The sequence below is a fragment of the Sus scrofa genome, chromosome 14, assembly GCF_054392235.1.
Source record: "Sus scrofa isolate SSC_HxYL_T2T_F1_AM1 chromosome 14, Sscrofa_HxYL_maternal_Yorkshire_Landrace_v2.0, whole genome shotgun sequence".
Classification (NCBI taxonomy): domain Eukaryota; kingdom Metazoa; phylum Chordata; class Mammalia; order Artiodactyla; family Suidae; genus Sus; species Sus scrofa.
Window position 1 is genome coordinate 61,670,592 of NC_139396.1, and position 18,431 is coordinate 61,689,022.

General features: G+C 45.8%; 2 protein-coding genes across 2 annotated transcripts; one reads left to right on the forward strand and one right to left on the reverse strand.

Moving 5' to 3' along the window:
- The first annotated feature begins 13,086 nt into the window (after window positions 1–13,086).
- COX6A1 (cytochrome c oxidase subunit 6A1) lies at window positions 13,087–15,298 on the forward strand. Its single transcript, NM_001190221.1, is given in 3 exon segments — window positions 13,087–13,224; window positions 13,372–13,514; window positions 15,026–15,298. Coding segments are annotated over 3 exon segments (330 nt in total). The 5' UTR covers window positions 13,087–13,121; the 3' UTR covers window positions 15,110–15,298.
- Window positions 15,299–16,444: 1,146 nt separating this feature from the next.
- On the reverse strand, window positions 16,445–18,419 carry TRIAP1 (TP53 regulated inhibitor of apoptosis 1). Its single transcript, XM_021072517.2, has 2 exons — window positions 18,264–18,419; window positions 16,445–17,398 (listed from the first exon to the last, which is right to left on the reverse strand). Exons 1-2 carry the CDS (start codon window positions 18,408–18,410, stop codon window positions 17,315–17,317), a joined length of 231 nt encoding a protein of 76 aa, XP_020928176.2. The 5' UTR covers window positions 18,411–18,419; the 3' UTR covers window positions 16,445–17,314.
- Window positions 18,420–18,431: the final 12 nt, after the last annotated feature.

The window sequence follows — 18,431 nt, forward strand, 5'->3', positions numbered from 1 at the left end:
GACATGTGGGTTTGGGGAGAGATGTGGTTGGTCCCAGCTCTTCTACTTCTTAGCTGTTGTTCAAGCCTCAGTCTCCACGTCTGCGAATGGGGCAGGAAATTGTACCTACTTTAACGCGTTTATTAGGAGGGTGAGGGGACATAATGAGGTTAAAATGCCAACTTTGTACTGCTCAGAATGATTTTAAACCCCCTAACATCTTTCCCCTTTTCTCCCAAACCTTATGTTGCCCTAATTAGGGTGTTCCTAACAATCTCAGTAACTCTAAGAGTTTTATGGGGTGTCTGCTGTGTGTACTAGGCACTTTGCATGTACTGTCTTATTTCATCTTCATGATCACCTTGCAAGATAGGTTTGTTATTATTCATATTTTCCAGAGAGGAAACGGGTTTAGAGAGGTGCAGATCACACAGCCTCTAAGTGGTAAAGCTGGGATGTAAAACTTCGGTTAACTCCAGGGAGCACAGTAATCCCCCAGAAGTTTTTTTCAAACACAGATGGCTGGGCCCCACCCCTAAATTTCTGATGCAGCAAGTCTGAGGTAGAGCCTGAGAATGTGCATTTCTTACATGTTCCTGGGTGATGTTGCTGCTGCTGGTCCCAGGACTGTACTTTGAGAACCACACTTTGAGCCTCATACCAAAATTTCTCCACTGTCATTATCCCAATTAGGCGTGTTCTGGCATGTCCAGCCTATTACAATGGGCTAAACTCAAAGAGTTTTAAATCCAGTATAGTTCATGTAGCACTTGGCACCTAGGACCCTAGAGTCTTCGTTAACTCAAAAAAACTATCATTTATTTTAAAGGTAAAAAAAACCAAAAAAACAAAAAACCCTGGAAAGTATAAGTGAGCAGAAAGGACAAAATTAACTCTGGTCTCCGCAATTACTCAGAGATGGCTTTTTGTTATACATGGTTGTATAGCAGAAGCTCTCTGGATTAACTAGCTCATTGGATTAAGAACTCACTGGAGCTGGCTCCTGGATTAACCAACACTCGCCTTGTCTACTCTAAACCCCCGAACAATGCAATGCCCACAGCAGCTGGAGGACTTGTCTCTCATACAACCAGCCACTAACTCCTCCTGCTGACTTAACAATGCTGTGCCTGGGTGCTTACCAAGAGTCAGCTGGGTGGGTTCTCCAATCACTTATTCTTGCTATTAAATCATATAATTCCAAGTGACAAACTGATAATATAGGAGTGGGAAAAGAGAACAGATGTTTCTACAAATACAGTTGAAATCTTCGGAAAGATTCATTTAAGGGAGTTTCCACTGTGGCTCAGTGTGTTAGGGTTAAGAATCTGACTAGTATCTAGGAGGAGGCATGTTCAATCCCTGGCCTTGCTCAGTGGGTTAAGGATCTGGCGCTGCCAAGAGCTGCAGTGTAGGTTGCAGATGAGGCTGGGATCTGGTGTTGCTGTCTGTGGCTATGCTGTAGGCACAACCCCTAGTCTGGGAACTTCCGTATTCTGTGGGTGTGGCCCTAAAAAGACAAAAAAAAAAAAAAGTTTTGTTGGTGGGAGTTCCCTTGTGGACAAGGAGTTCAGGACCCGGTGTTGTCACTGCAGTGGCTTGGTTCCATCCCCGGCCTGGGAACTTCAATATGCCTTGAACGCAGCCAAAAAAAAAAGTCAGTTGGTACAGTCATTAAAAATGTGTCTAAACCCATAGAGTGTACAACACCTTTACTGTGGATCCTAATGTAAACTGTGGACTTTGGGTGATAATGATGTGTTAATGTAGGTCTATTCATTGTAATAAATGTACCCCTCTGGTCGGGGATGTTGAGAATGGGGGAGGCTGTGCATATGTGTGGAGGTGGGTGGGTGGGGGTGGGGGGTAATATGAGAAATCTCTGTACCTCTTGCTAACATGCTGTGAATCTAAAACTGCTCTAGGAGTTCCTGCTGTGACGAAGGAGGATGTGCTGTTTCTGCAGCACCAGGATACGGGTGTGATACTCGGACAGGTACAGTGGGTTAAAAGGATCCAGTGTTGCTACAGCTGTGGTGGAGATTGCAACTGTGGCTTGGATCTGATCCCTGGCCCAGGAATTTCATGTGCCAAGGGACAGCTAAAAAAGGAGGAAAAAAAAAAAAAAAAAACGCTCTAAAAAATAAAGTCAATTAAAAAAGAAAGAAAGGTGGAGTTCCCTGGTGGCTTAGTGGTTAAGGATCCAGTATTGAAGTTCCCCTCGTGGCTCAGCGGAAATGAATCTGACTAGCAACCATGAGGACCCAGGTTTGATCCCTGGCCCTGCGTAGTGGGTTAAGGATCCTGCGTGGCTGTGAGCTGTGGTGTAGGTTGCAGATGCAGCTCATATCTGGCATTGCTGTGGCGTAGGCCAGTTCAGCTCTGATTCAACTCCTAGCTTGGGAACTTCCATATCCCACATGTGCGGTCCTAAAAAGACCAAAAAAAGAAAAAAAAAAAAAAAAAAAGAGAGAGAGAGACAGACAGACAGAAAATAAATAAATAAATAAAAAAGAAAAAAAGAAAGATGGAATTCCCTGTGGCCTAGTAGTTAAGGATCCGGTATTGGAGCTCCCATTGTGGCTCAGCAGGTTAAGAATCCGACTAGTATCCATGAGAATGCAGGCTTGATCCCTGCGTTAAGGATCCAGGGTTGCTGCAAAGCTGCAGCATAGGCCCCAGATGCAGCTCGGGATCTGGTGAGCATGTGGCTGTAGCTTAGGCTGGCAGCTGTGACTCTGATTTGACGTCTAGCCCAGAAACGTCCATATGCCCCAGGTTCAGCCCAAAAAGACAAAAGAAAAAAGGATCTGGTGTTGTCACTGCTGTGGCTAGGACCACTGCTATGGCACAGGTTCAATGCCTGGCCCAGGAACTAGCACATGCTCTGGGTCATGGCCAAAAAAAGAAAGGTAGGAGTTCCTGTGGTGGCTCAGTGGTTAACGAATCCAACTAGGAACCATGAGGTTGGGTTCGATTCCTGGCCTTGCTCAGTGGGTTAAGGATCCGGCATTGCCATGAGCTGTGGTGCAGGTTGCAGACACAGCTTGGATCCCGCATTGCTGTGGCTCTGGCGTAGGCCAGTGGCTACAGCTCCAATTAGACCCCTAGCCTGGGAACCTCCATATGCCGTTGGATCGGCCCAAGAAATGACAAAAAAAAAAAAAAGAAAGAAAGAAAGAAAGATAGAGCAAAGCCCCAGCTTGACCCATGTAGTATGAGGACAAAATTAACTTTAGAGCCACCAGGGCTCTGTGTGTGCAGTGTGGGGATTTAGTTGGGCTAATAGCCTAGAAAACTAAAGACTGTTGGGTGGAGATGGGGGTGGAAGATATCCAGGCAACTAGGCCTTCAGATCTACGTCAACTTTTACGAAGCCCAAACTAGAACTCAGGGGTGTGGTTTATGCAAAAAGATGTGGGGGAACGCCAACCAGCTGAGTCAGATCAGGCTCAAAGGAAAGGCTTCGGCCTTACATCAAAAGATTGGTGAATGAATATACAACAACGGGTTTTAAGAGAAAAAAAGAATATTCAAGGGTTGTAAGTATTCTTTTTCATCATTTCCTGCTTCGGTGAACTTTTTTTTTTTTTTTTTTTTTTTTGGCCAAGCCGACAGCATGTGGCAGTTCCCAGGCCAGAAATTGAACCTGCATCACAGCAGTGACCTGAGCCAGATCTTAACATGCTGGGCCACAAGGGGACACCATTTTTTTCCCCCCAATGGGCTTTTTTTTTTTTTTTTTTTTTTTTTTTGCTTTTTAGGGCCTCACCCATGGCATATGGAATTTCCCAGGCTAGGGGTCGAATCGGAGCTTCAGCTGGTGGCCTACACCACAGCCACAGCAACACAGGATCGGAGCCACATCTGGAACCTACACCACTGCTCATGGCAATGCCAGATCCTTAACCCAATGAGCGAGGCCAGGGATCAAACCTGCATCCTCATGGATACTAGTCAGGTTTGTTACCTCTGAGCCACAACGGGAACTCCAGCAATGGATGTTTTAAATAAACTTAACCAACTACTCATCTGATCAGATTGGATAAGAAAGCTCCTACTATGGCTCCTACCTAGTGCACGGTAGGCCCTCAGGGGATATTTGGTGCTTGGGTGAAGAACTGAAGAGTGAATGAACAAATGAATGAATGAAGTGAGAAGCCTGGAGTAAGGTTCCCGCTCTCTCTGGACTCAATTTCCCATCTTTAAGTGGTTAAAAGCTAAGGTTCTCCTCCTCGGGAAAATAGCAGACATAGACAATTTTGTGCTCCATTTCCAGATATTCATAGAATACCTTCCTGAACCCCCACTGTAGATTCCTTAGAAGAGGGTAATACATGGAACCCTGATGAGGGAGTCCCTGAATTTGAGGATCTGAGGTCCCCTCTAGCCCTGATGTTAATAGTTGTAACGATAATAATACTAATAACAGGATCCAGAAGTTTTTGGACACTGACTGGCTAATGAGGCCTCAGGATGATCACAGCCCCTGTCCTCAAGCAGCCCCATTTATTGCATCATTCCTCTCACACCACGAAGCACCAGATTCGTGGTGTGAGCAGTTCAGTGCAGATTCTCAGCCTCTGCTCCAGTCCCTGGAATCAGACTTGCTGGGGTTGGAGCCCAGGAATCTGTGTCTGACAAGATTCCCAGGATGACTTACAGGCAGGGAGGTGTGGGAACCCCTGGATGGAGGGTGAGGTGACCTGGACAAGCAAACAAGCAGTTACTACACAGAGAAAAAGCTTTCTATACAGATCATGGGGGTTGCCAGGGAAGGCTTCTTGGAGGAGGTGAACTTTAAGATGTGACCTGAGGGGTGAGTGAGTGCTTACCACATGAGCGAGCAGACCAAGAAGAAGGGGAAATATAGCAAGGAAGAGCCAGTGTCCCTTAGGGAGTTCACAGTGGGGCCTGGATGGGGAGGGGAGTGAGGGGGAGAGGGAAAGGAGGGGGATAGCAATTAGCAGAAGGATGCACCCAGGGGGCTCTGGGAATGTGGAAGAGGCACCTGACTCAGCCTGAGGCATCAAGGGTGACTCTGCACAGGAGATTATGTGTTTTCCAACGCCCAGGTATAAGCATCTGTTCATCACATCTTGAGTGAAGAGAAGGGGTGTGGAGGAGAACCAGGGCTGGTGGGAGGTGTGGTTTTCCAGAACATTAGAGGCCTCTTATCAGCCAATGAGCAGAAGAATCATCCTCTAATCTGGATGCTGTTTTCACCTCCATTGTCAGTGCTAAGCCTTTGTTTGTTTGAACTAAGTCCTTCTATCTAGAGTCCTTACTGCCCAGTAGTAAATGGTGGTGGAGAACTCTTTGTAATAGGACCTGAAAACACCTGCTCAGATCCACCCTATTACACACAGGATCCCTTCCCTCTTGGGATAATCCTCCTGGCCACTACTGATGACGCCTATTAGGTGGATAGTAGGACTATAGCCCTGGCCAGCATGGATTCAAATTTCCTCCCAGTCATGTTCTAATTACCTGTCCTTGACTGTGTTACTCGACCTTCTGATGCCTCAATTTCCTTCTCTGGCAAAGGAGGCTATTAATAGTATCTATTATTTCCAAAGTGTTATTTTGAGAATGGAATGGATTTTCTTTCTTTCTTTTCTTTTACTTTCCTTCTTTTTTTTTTTTTTTTTTTCCTCTCTTTTTTCTTCTTTTGCCTTTTAGGGCTGCAGCTTCGGCATGTGGAAGTCCCCAAGCTAGGGGTCAAATTTGAGCTGCAGTTGCCGGCCTACACCATAGCTCACGGCAATGTCGGATCCTTAACCCACTGAGGGAGGCCAGGGAACTTGGAGAAGACCTATGTAGCTGACGCATAAAGTGGGTGGAGGTGCCCCTGGGAGGCCCCACATGCCAATCCAAGGAGTCAGTGAAGAGAAATTACACCCTGTTCTAGAAGAAGAAGACTTGGTCTTTCTTATATTTCAGAAAGTCAGTGATGAGTGTGTGAAAGGCAGTAAAAGAGGAGCTCAAGGAGTTCCCGTCGTGGCACAGCAGAGACGAATCAGACTAGGAACCATGAGGTTGCGGGTTCGATCCCTGGCCTCGCTCTATGGGTTAAGGATCTGTTGTTGATGTGAGCTGTGGTGTAGGTTGCAGACGCAGCTCGGATCTGGCGTTGCCATGGCTCTGGTGTGGGCTGGAGGCAACAGCTCTGATTGGACCCCTAGCCTGGGAACCTCCACATACCGCAGGTGCGGCCCTAAAAAGACAAAAAAAAAAAAAAAAGAGGAGCTAGTCTATGTACTCAAAATCTCTAGAAAGACAATCAGAAATCTCTAGTATGGTTGGGAGTTCCCGTAGTGGTGAAGTGGTTAACGAATCCGACTAGGAACCATGAGGTTGCGGGTTCGGTCCCTGCCCTTGCTCAGTGGGTTAACGATCCAGCGTTGCCGTGAGCTGTGGTGTAGGTTGCAGACGCGGCTCGGATCCAGCGTTGCTGTGGCTCTGGCGTAGGCCAGTGGCTACAGCTCCGATTCAGCCCCTAGCCTGGGAACCTCCATATGCCACGGGAGCGGCCCAAGAAATAGCAACAACAAAAAGACAAAAGACAAAACAAAAAAACAAAAAAAAAAGAAATCTCTAGTATGGTAAACTTCTTTGGAGTGAAACTGGGTGGCTGATGGATAAGAGACAGGGGAGGCTTTTCATTATTTTTTATAATAATAAAATAATTCTATAATTTGAAGCATATAGATGTATGCATTTGATACTTCCATACTTAAAATAGTTATGAAGGTAAAACATCTACTGGTAAAAAGCAAAGACTTTGGGGTCAGACAGCTACACATGTGACTCTTGGCTCTGTCAAACTTGTCTCTAGATTTGTTAATGTGTGCTTCTCGCAAGCTGAGTTTCTTCCTCTGTAAATGGGGATAATAGTAGTTCTTACTTCAAAGGTTGATGGAGGGATTAAATGAGGTAATATATGTCGAGTGACAAAACCACAGGAAAGATAGGCTAAATAGATGCTATTCATATTAGTAATTAATAGTGGTAACTGAGATGGGCACACATCCCCTCCAAGGATGTCTCAGCTGGAGGTGTGAGGGGTGGGGAGGCAGAGTCAAGGGAAGGGACTTGGAATCAGACACAGTTGCAGTCTGTCTCTCTAGGTGAGCGCTGCCTCTTTAAACCACAGAGGCCCTCCTTTGCAACGTGGGATGCTAGCACACCTCCAAGATCAAAGAGCTACTGGGTGGGGGGCAACTAGTTAACTGCCAAGTGCAGCACCTGTGACTTAGGAGTTATGAAAATGACGATCTGCAGGATGATCTCTCTCTCTCTTTCTCTCTCCCATGCCCGGGGCCCTTTCCGTTCTCTCTGTCGACTGCCTCCCACCCCCACCCTCAACTGTGGAGTGAGGGGACTTTCTCTAAGAAGTGAAGTTTTCTTGATCCAATTCGGGGAAGATGCAAGAGAAGTCTCAGGCAAGGCCTTGAGAAGGCGCCCCTGAGCCTGGGTTCCCTCTATTCCTCTCGCAGTATCCACCTCTCTTCCTCCTTCAAGGATCTTGAGATCAGAGAGCCATGTTCAAAGTCTCAGGCCCCACTATCTCTGGGCAGACTCGTGGGCGGCGCCCGCACATGCGGAGCCTGCCACCCACAGGGAGAGAGCGGTACTGCCGGCGAGGGGGCCGAAGAAACCCCCGTCCATCCAGTAGCATTTCCGTCAATTATTCAGCTCCTTTTCTGCGCCAGGCAAAGGGGTCCCTGCCCGCATGACGCTTACATTCTAATGGGATGAATACCAACAGCGGAAGGGCTGGTAGCGACTTCATAGTCTGCTTTTTGTTGAAAGCCTTTGTTCTCATAGCACAAGTAACATACATTCATTATAGAAATTTTTAAAAGAAAATTAAAACACAGATGTACTTCTCTTAACAAGCAAGTATAAGGAATTCCCGTTGTGGCTTAGCAGTAAAGAACCTGCCTAGGACGTGGGTTGGATCCTTGTACACGGTAAGTGCTTAATAAATGTTGGCTAATAACTATTATCTGATTAAGTTCTTGTAATAGCTCCAATTCGCATGTGAGACTCTAAGAGATCACTTGATTTGCCATGATTTGGTAGCTAAGTGGCTGACCCAGGACTTGAACTTGATGCTGAGGTTCATGCTGTGCCACCTCTTGTCCTAGAACCCATTACACTGTTTATAGTAACTGTTTCCTTGTCAGTCTCTCCCTCTAGACTGGATGTTCCTTGAGGGCCACTGTTGTTGCCCTAGTCCAAGGACATAGTTGAGACCTTAATTAAATGACTTAATGATGCTGAACAGCTCAGGCAAGTTATTCATCTTGTCTGATGGAAGTGGTGGTCATAGCACCCCAGCCTGTGCTGCAGCGTGCTTGGAAAAGTGCTTCAGTGCCTTCTCCATGATCCAGGCCAAATGCACTTCTGCTCTGCTTTCATAGAACCTGTACCCCTCCTCTGATCATGGCAAGAATAATAGTTAACAATAATTGAGCACTTCATTGAGATTTAGGATTAGGCTTTTGGCAGACACGTATTTATTGGTCCAGGAACTGAAGAGCTCTTAGCTGGGAGAAGTCATTGTAGAAGTAGTAGGCAGGAGTTCCCATTGTGGCTCAGTGGGTTAATAACCTGACTAGCATCCATGAGCATGCAGGTTCAATCCCTAGCCTTGCTCAGTAGGTTAAGGATCTGGCATTGCTATGAGCTGCAGGTCAAAGACGCAGCCCAGATCCCACGTTGCTGTGGGTGTAGCCCTCAAAAATTAAAAAAAAAAAAAAAAAAAAAAAAAAAAAAGAACTAGCAGGCAGAATGCCCCAGATTATCTTTCCTCTAAGGAAACCCTGTTCTTAACTAGGTTGCTTCCCCTACTTTCATTCCAATCCCCCCATCAGCAGCTGCCCCCAGGATTGACCAGCCTGGCCAGCTCCCTGTTTCAAGGAAACAGAACACCAGAGACCTTAGTGGCTTCAGCATGAGTGTAAACATCACCAGCTGCCAGAGAAAATGACGTCAAATCCAGGCCTGGCTGGTCATGGCCTTGGGGAGACTCCCTGCACAGAGAGGCCAGATGCCCTGGGGGTCACTGTGAGAGGCAGCACAAGCTGGGAACTGTCAGCTCTGCATCTTAAAAACACATTTGATGGTTCTGTCCATTCTCAAGGACCTCGTTACTTGAAATATTTCTTTCCAAACCTACTGAAGTCAGAAATTACATAGCTCTTCCTTTTCTTGCTAATCCCTATTCAGAGCATCACATTAGCATGAACTTGACATGACGAACTCTTGGAATTTGGTGTCATTTTACCTAAAGCAAGGTCTGTATGGCTTTGAGGTTAAAAGAACTGGCTTGAGTCCCACCTTGCCTGGGTCCACTACATGCTTAATGCTTTGTGACCTTGGGCAATTGCCTGCATAACTTAGAGCCTGTTTCCTTATCTGAAAAATGGGGAGAATGGTATCTATTCACAGGACCATGGTTGGGGTTAACACATGTTCGGTGAGGTCCTATCATATGCCAAGTGGTCACACTAGTGAACAAAACACTGTCCCTGCCCCCATGGTGTGTAGTGAAGAAAGGCAGACAATAAGCCAATAAATATTTAATACAGCAGATGGTGATAAGTGCCACAAAAATAGATAAGGCACATTAAGGCAGATAAGAGTATCAGGGTGGGGAGAAGCCACCTCACTTCAGGGTGGTCTAGAAATGCCTTTCTGATAAGAGCTCACTTCTGAGCAGACCCGAGTGAAGTAAGAAAGCAATTCATGCAGCCGAGGAGGAAACTCTTCCAGGCAGAGAAATGAGTATGTGCAGAAGTCCTGAGGCAGCAGCATGCCTGGCACGTTCAAGGAAAAGCAAGAGGGCCGATGTAGCTGGAATGAATTGGGCAAGGGGGCAGATAGACTAGATGACATCAGCGAGGCGGCTGGGGGCAAGGTATGAAGGACCTGGCAGCCCACTGTAAGGACTTTGTTTTTTTTGGTCTTTTCTAGGGCCACACCTGCGGCATATGGAGGTTCCCAGGCTACGGGTCAAATCGGAGCTACAGCTCCCAGCCTGCACCACAGCCACAGCAATGCCAGATTCGAGCCATGTCTGCAACCTATACCACAGCTCACGGCAATGCCGGATCCTTAACCCACTGAGCAAAGCCAGGGATCAAACCTGCAACCTCATGGTTCCTAGTCGGATTCGTTAACCACTGAGCCATGACGGGAACTCCCAGGACTTTGACATTTATTCTGAGTGAGATGGGAGCCACTGGAGGATTTTGAGCAGAGGAGGAAGATGATCCGACAGGTTTTAAGGTATCCTTCTGGCTTCCATGGCTGTCATGTAAGAAGACTGTAAAAGGGCCAGGTAGCAGGGAGACCAGCTAGGAGGCTGTTGCAATAGTTCAGGTGAGAAATGAGAATGCTTTTGATTAAATTGGTAGCAGTAGGTAGTAAGAAGTGGTCAGATTCTGGATATGCCTGAAGGAAGAGCTAGCAAGATTTGTTAATGGATTGGATATAAAATGTGTGTGTGTGTGTGTGTGTGTGTGTGTGTGAGAGAGAGAGAGAAAGAGAAAGAGATCAAAGATGATTCCAGGAGTTCCCGTCGTGGCGAAGTGATTAACGAATCCAACTAGGAACCATGAGGTTGCGGGTTTGGTCCCTGCCCTTGCTCAGCGGGTTAACGATCCGGCGTTGCCATGAGCTGTGGTGTAGGTTGCAGACGTGGCTCGGATCCCACGTTGCTGTGGCTCTGGCGTAGGCCAGTGGCTACAGCTCCAATTGGACCCCTAGCCTGGGAACCTCCATATGCCATGGGTGCGGCCCAAAGAAATAGCAAAAAAAAAAGACAAAAAAAAAAAAAGATGATTCCAAAGTGTTTAACTTGAATGGAGTGGCCGTTTACTGAGGTGAGGAAAACAGTTTATGTAAAGTGCTTAGCATAGATACGGGCATGAAATAAGTGCTCAGTAAATATTAGCTATTCTTTCTATTGATGATTTTGGTTTCCTGGGCTGTCTAAACGCAGTCACCCAAGGCTTTGCAAATGTTGTGCATACCTGGCAATAACATCATAGGCATCATGCCTAAGTATGTACTGTGACAGACAGAATCTTTAATGAGCAATACCACCCTGTAAGATGTATGAAAGTCCTTTGGGAAAGAAAACATTTGTTGAGTTTTTAACATATTACAGGCATTGGATATTTTTCACTTAATCCTGTCTCTACCACTGAATTATACATTTCATGAGAGAGCTTCTAGTTCTTGGATACTACTGTATACACCTGGCACACAGTAGCCACCATCATTAATATTTATTAAATGAACCATCATTATTATTATGGATAGCGGTTGAGTAACTTCTCCAGGTGGAGATATTCTTAATAAATTATTATTTGTTGGATAAAGGGATGAATAAGTGCATACTATATTCCCATTAAGAGAGGAGGAACAACTGGGGGCAGACCAGATTTGGACTCAGGATTTCCTGATCCTCGAGCTTGGACCATTTCCATAGCTACATTGTGGGGCCTCACAGCCTCTTTGGCTGTGTTCGAGGATGCCTAGGGATTTGACTATTCTAATTACACCATAACATGCAAAAACCCAGGCTACTCAGAGAATGAAAGACCAGATTGTGAAGCTTTAGTAATATGATCCTAATTTTTGTTTTTGTGAAACCGGAGAACCTCAAAGCATTCATTTTATCTAACTTGCTCAAGGTCATACAGGCTGTAAGGGAAAGAAACAAAACGTGAACCCAGTCTTCCAGTGCCAGAGTCCCTGTCTAATACTCTATATAGGGATTCTTAATCTGGGGCACAGGACTCTTAGAGGGGCCGTGGATGTACTTTCTAGTGCCTTCTTCTCCCAACACTGTGTGCTTAAACTCTGTGTTCTTAGAAGGAAAAGGATTCATAGCTTTCATCATAATCTTAAAAGAGCCTGTGGTCAAAAAGTTTACCTTCAGAGTTCCCGTTGTGGCACAGCAGAAACAAATCCAACTAGTAACCATGAGATGGAGGGTTCCACCCCTGGCCTCACTCAGTTGGTTAAGGATCGGGCGTCAATGTGAGCTGCGGTGCAGGTCGCAGCCGAGACTCAGATCCTGCATTGCTGTGGCTGTGGTGTAGGCTGGCAGTTGTAGCTCTGATTTGACCCCTAGCCTGGGAACCTCCATATACTGCGGTTTCGGCCCTAAAAAGCAAGCAAACAAACAAAGAAAAAGATGATCTTCACTTTATCTTATGTATCTATTTAAAATCTTTATTTGTAAAACTGCTTTTAAATGAGTAGAAGGAAGAAAAAAGAGTGGGAAAGAATTGTAGAGATCAGCTATAACAGATGACAATTTTTTCTTCCCGTTGCTATTTGTTCATTCACACACTCATTCATTCATTCAACAAACTTGTGTTGAGCACATGCTACTGGCTAGACAGGATTCCTGAGTCTGCGAATGCTGCAACGGCAAAATCTTTGTCCTCCCTAATAGAATATAAAATCTGTGATGCCGACAAAATAAAGATATGACAATTATTTTGTCCAAGTGCCCCGAAAAAAACAGGGCAGAGTCAGAGAGGATGGGGAGGAGGGGAAATGGAATTGGTTTTTTTTGGCCGCTCCGTGGCATTTGGAGTTCCCAGGCCAGAGATCAGATCCGAGCGGCAGCTGTGACCTAAGCCGCAGCTGTGGCAACGCCGGATCCTTAACCCACAATGCTCTGCCAGGGATCGAACCTGTCTCCCAGCGCTCCCAAGACGCCGCTGATCCCATTGTTCCACAGAGGGAATTCTGGAAATGGCATTTTAGATAGGGTGATTTGTGCTAGGAATCTCCAGTTACTGTGCACGGATTTCATTGAAGGGAGCGATCTAGGATGCCAGAGTGTGCCCAGCAAAGCTTTCTTTTGCTCTTGACCTCACCCGTGTGCTGATGGTGGGGAGAAACCAGATACTCTCAGGAGTACAGACTACATGCTCCCTCGAACCCCGCGGCTGGCTGCTTTCGGACAAGGACTCTGGGCTCGGAGGACAGTGCGCAGGCTCTTTGGGACTAGGCACCGCCCAATAGGAACTTCCTTTTGAGGTTGTGGTCCCGCCCCCCAGCCCTTCTTTCTGCTTCCGCTTCCGGCGCCGAAGTGATCTAGGTCGAAAATGGCGGCAGCTGCTGGGTCTAGGGTGTCTGGGCTGCTACGTCGTTCCCAGCTGCAGCTGAGGCGGCCTATGTCGAGTAGTGCCCATGGCGAGGAGGGCTCAGGTACTGGTACTGGGGTCGCGGAGCGGGCCTCAGCCCCACTCGAGCGAAGAGCGGCGGGTCTATGACCTTGGCTTGAGGCCTTGAGGGAGGGAGGTGAGACTCAGGGCGGGTCCCCTCCAGGCCTGAGTGGTCGTGCCCCCTTTGCAGCTCGCATGTGGAAGACCCTCACCTATTTCGTGGCACTCCCCGGGGTGGGAGTGAGCATGCTGAACGTCTTCCTGAAGTCGCACCACGCAGAGGAGGAGAGACCCGAGTTCGTCCCCTACCCCCATCTTCGCATCAGGTCCAAGGTACCCCTTGCAGTCTCTTCACCTCTTATTCCAAAGCCCTTAGGCCTAGTTCTTCATTCTCTAAAAGCGTGGGTGTTGGGCGTGTAGAGTTTCTCATTTAATCCTCTCAAACACATTGTCGTTTATTATTATTTTTTTTCAAACAGAATTTTCTCCAGTTTTACAGAAGGATAACTTGAGACTGGGGGGGCGGGGGTTCACGGCTCAGTTTTCTTCAAGGTCATACGGTAGATGCCCTTCGGTTTTCCTTTTTCCGAGTCATCCCACCCTTTGCCTTCTGATACTGTTCTGAAACAACTGTCCGTTGTGCAAAACTTGGAGGTTTGGGAAACTCCCTTAGACTGGCAACGTCAGAAGGGGGTTCATTTCTTTTTTTTGTTTTGTTTTGTTTTGTTTGTCTTTTTGCCATCTCTTGAACCGCTCCTGCGGCATATGGAGGTTCCCGGGCTAGGGGTCTAATCGGAGGTGTAGCCGCCAGCCTACGCCAGAGCCACAGCAACGCAGGATCCGAGCCGCGTCTGCGACCTACACCACAGCTCACGGCAACGCCTGAACCTTGACCCACTGAGCAAGGGCAGGGATCGAACCCGCAACCTCATGGTTCCTAGTCGGATTCGTTAACCACTGCGCCACAACGGGAACTCCCCGGGTTCATTTCTCTAAGACCTGGGCATCTGACATTTACTAGCTGTATAAGGAAGAGACTGAGCTTCTGTTCCTCTCCTTTACGCTAGTTATCATCCCAACTGTTTCATCTTTTGGCTGTCAATGTAGGTGTAATAATGTATTTTACATTACTTGCTGTATTTTTAACAAGAGCACTGTCTTTGAGCACCACTCCCACTCTTGTACAATAGACTTAGAAGCCATACAGCAAGGTTTCTTAACCTCAGTGTTATTGACATTTGGTACCAGATAATTCTTTTGGGGGCAAGGGGCTCTGCTGTGAGTTACAGGATGTTTAACAGCATCCTTGATCTCCATCCACTAGGTGCCAATGGTATCCCCCACCACCTCCAGTCTCCCGGAGATACTGGCCTGTGTCTCCAGAGGGGCAAAATCATTCCAGATTGGAAACCTCTGCCCTAGAGCAATGCTTTTCAAAAGTAGCATGCAAAATAACAGGGTAGTTTGCAGTTTCCAATCCAGAGATTGGTTTCAAGTCCAGAAATCCTCATTCAAGTGAACATCTCCTCCCCTATACCCACCTCTACCATTCTGATACAGGTGATGGAATGATTGCATTTTCAGAAACACAGCGCTGATGTACAGTTATCAGAGGCTTATGAGTAGTGAACTTGAGCTTGCTTTTCCCTACTATTTTGTGGGCTCCCTGGAATTTATAAGAGCTCCCTTAAGTTACTGGAGGACTGAACTATGCCAGTAGTTAAAGAACTAATTTCCATTTTGTTTTTGTGTATTATCTGTTGCTTTCCTTATTTTAAGTAGTTCATGGCAGTGCTGGTTCTAAACTTTTCTGGAATTGCCTAATTGACGTCTTCACTCCACAGCCCTTTCCCTGGGGAGACGGTAACCATACCCTATTCCATAACCCTCATGTGAACCCACTTCCAACTGGCTATGAAGATGAATAAAGAGAACCTGGACCACTACCCAGTGGGGACCACAGCACTGGTTTGGACCATTACTCTGCACCCATGGACCAGAAAAGTATATGGGACCTTAGGCTTACCTTGTATCCAGTGATGACCATTATACTGATCTTCCACACCTTTGCTTATGGCAAGAGATGGCTTAAATAAATAACCTAAGTCATGAGCTGAGAGTTGCATTCTTTGGTGGTGTTTTTCCCTCAGAAATTAGCAGTAATGTTATCTCTGTTTTTTCAGTGAAGGTCTGTGGCTACTCTTTAGTCAGGTCCAGTTCAGACTTTTGAATAACAATGTTTGTAACAAGTCAGTCTTTGGTTTCTTCTGCCTACGGTGGGTAAAGCAGAGACCACATGTGGAGCTAATTAAAGGCCAAATTGGGGTCCTGGCAGACTTTGGGTGGCAGAGACACCAGCATTTGCTAAGGAATAATCCCTAAAGGCACATAGTTTTCTCCAAAAAGTGTCAGGCTCTCATCTTAGGTTATCTCTTAGCATCCTGAAGGCTGGAAGGGTCAGAAACTTTTGGAGAAATAAAGGCAGTATGACGCATTTCTGCATATAGTACTGGCTTTGTTTGTTTCTGTAATTAAAACCTTACTGTAGCCATAAGAATTAGAAGAAACAATAGTAATAGTTATAAAATCACCTGAAAAGAGCAATTAGGATTTCCTCTTCAAAATTTTAGAAGTAGCTGAAATAGTTGGAGTCACTTTATGGGTAGGGTAAAGTCAAAATAGTATGAGGAACAATCAGGAAAATTTTATCCCTCAGTGGCAGTTACAGTAAAATTTGTTTTACTTTCAAAACAGTTTTATAAGATTCAAGAGGCTACAAAGTTTTGACTGGCTTGTAGCCAGGCTTAGTTCAGGACTTCATCTTGCTGCCTGGCCTCCCTCAGAGGAGTTCCAAGTATCTTCCATATAATGGACCTTAACCTCAGAATGTAAATGCAGAGTGTATTGCAATGACATTAAGGACCTGGTCACATTAAATATGAAGTTATTAATTGGTAAAGTGGAAAGGGGATAATAGAATCTAGGCCTTCTGTAAATCAGGTTTCATACTACCTGGGCACATGTAAAAAAACTGAACCTGACAGTTTTTTTTAGGTGCAATTACGTAAACATTTTAAGGAGATACTGTAGTATATCAGTGAGGTTTCCAGTTGCTATACCGTACTACCTACCTAGCTTAGATAAATCTTCACTTTTAAGTTATAAAACATATAAGCTCCTCCCCCCTCCCAGTGTATGTATGAAATATGTGCAGTTACAGAGCCATAGATGTTCCGTAAGGTGCACTGAGTTCCAGGGGCAAATGATGGTAGAAACGAATATTACAATTTATTCCATCTTCATGATTACAGGCATTACAGGGCAGGGTGAGTAAACAAGGCAGATAAAGCAAACTTTTCTTCCTCCACTTAACCAGATGCAGCATTTTGGCATTTTTGATACACAGGTTGACTTAATACACAGATTTACAGATTTAAGTTGAAAGCTGTCAACAGCAAAGCTTTGTGATTTAGGATCTCCCTCCATAGCTTCTCCAAGGATCTTAATTCCTGAACCATACCATGGGCTCTGAAATGGTGTTCACAGCAGCATTCTGAAGCTTTCACATCTTAACAGGAGATCTGACACCTCTTATTAAGGCAGGGGACTGTTAAAAGCTGGCTTCTTCTTTGATAACCCAGCCCACCAGCAATCTTCAGTTAAATTATTATACCAAAAATAAAACTCCTGGGAACCCTTTCCAGAGCATCAGCTCCCTGAGAGAAAGGAGATTATAACAAGTTGCTTCCATGAAAAATTACCCCAGTACGGTGTACATATATAAAGTTCTTTGCAGCATAACTCAAGAGGTCAGGAAACCATGATCATCTCGACAATCTTAACTACATTTACATACGAGATATATTTAAAACTGATCCCAGACAGGTATTGCAACCATAATCCCAAATAATCCCATCATTTAGCACACGAGTTCCTGGTGAGATGCCAAAGCCAGAAATCTAAGCAGAGTGATGGCTCATCATCTTTTACAAGTGAAAGAAAAATATCAGGAAGGAAACTCCTCCCTCCTAAACTCATCAAATAGATCCGCTATCTTCATCACTTTAATTGACACAATCCAGGGTCTTCAATTTCCCGATTTGAGGAGTCCATTTTCAAGGTGACTGTCAAGGTCAAGAAGAGCTTTCAGGCTTTTCTTTGCCATGGCCCATGAACTCCAGTCCTTCAATGGGAATTTCCTTCTCCTTTATTGCTTTCTGATGGGAGAAAACAAATGCTAAAGATCTACATGAAGCCTGAGGACCAAGTTTTATCAATATGATGGTACAAAGTCAATCTGACTGGACCAAACAAACCCCATACTTTTGAACATAAGTGAGATTAAGTGTAAGATGAGAGAGACTGGAAAGAGTTGTGTCATCAAAATTCAGAAGTGGAATTTTAAACAGTATCACCACTCTTGTGACAGATACAAGTTAAATCAGTTCCAGGACTTAAGTAACTGAGCAAGCCTCACTTTCCTAAGTGGGAGAAAGCAACTCCACATGGAATTAATTGCTTAAGTTTTTAAACTAACTGTGAGTGCCTTGCCCAGGGCTGTTGTTACAATTCAAAGCAGTTTCACATTCTTTGAGCTGGAATAAAAATTTGCTAGCTAGAGAGATAAAACAGACCAATGGAGGGGTAATAACAACGAAACAGACTCTCCATAATATCTTAACAGGCCAGAAGGCTAACACTCGGTCTCGATCCGCAGCAACTATGGAAAATACACAGTTCAGGAAACTTGATCCCAGACTAATCACTTCCTATTTCTGGTTGCGAGTGTTCCACGCCTACAATGCAAGTAACTATGCCCACTTTGCAAGTTTAGGTTGCGCATAAACCAAAGAATGTTAATGGGCTCCGTAAAAAGTAAAGCGCAGCAAAAAATATTTAACTTTGTCATTCGGAGAGATATCAGGTGACCTTGGTGGTGACGGTAGAGAACTCCTGCCATTAGTCTCATCGAGGCTTTCCCTCGCCCTGTCCACCCTCACCCCTCAAGATAAGATGGCCCAGGACACCGCAGAGAGAAGCCGGGGCCTGGGGTAGAGGCGAAGGGGCCCGGGCAGCGCTCACCTGAACACATTGCTGGTAGCGTTTGAAGAGGTCAGTGCACGGGTCACCGGAGCCCTCCCCCTTGAGGAACTTCTCGGCAAACCAACGATTGAAGCACTGGTCGTACTCGCGCTTCATGTCCGTGCAACCCTCCCCTACGCTGTTCATGGCGTCGGCGACAGCGGCGGT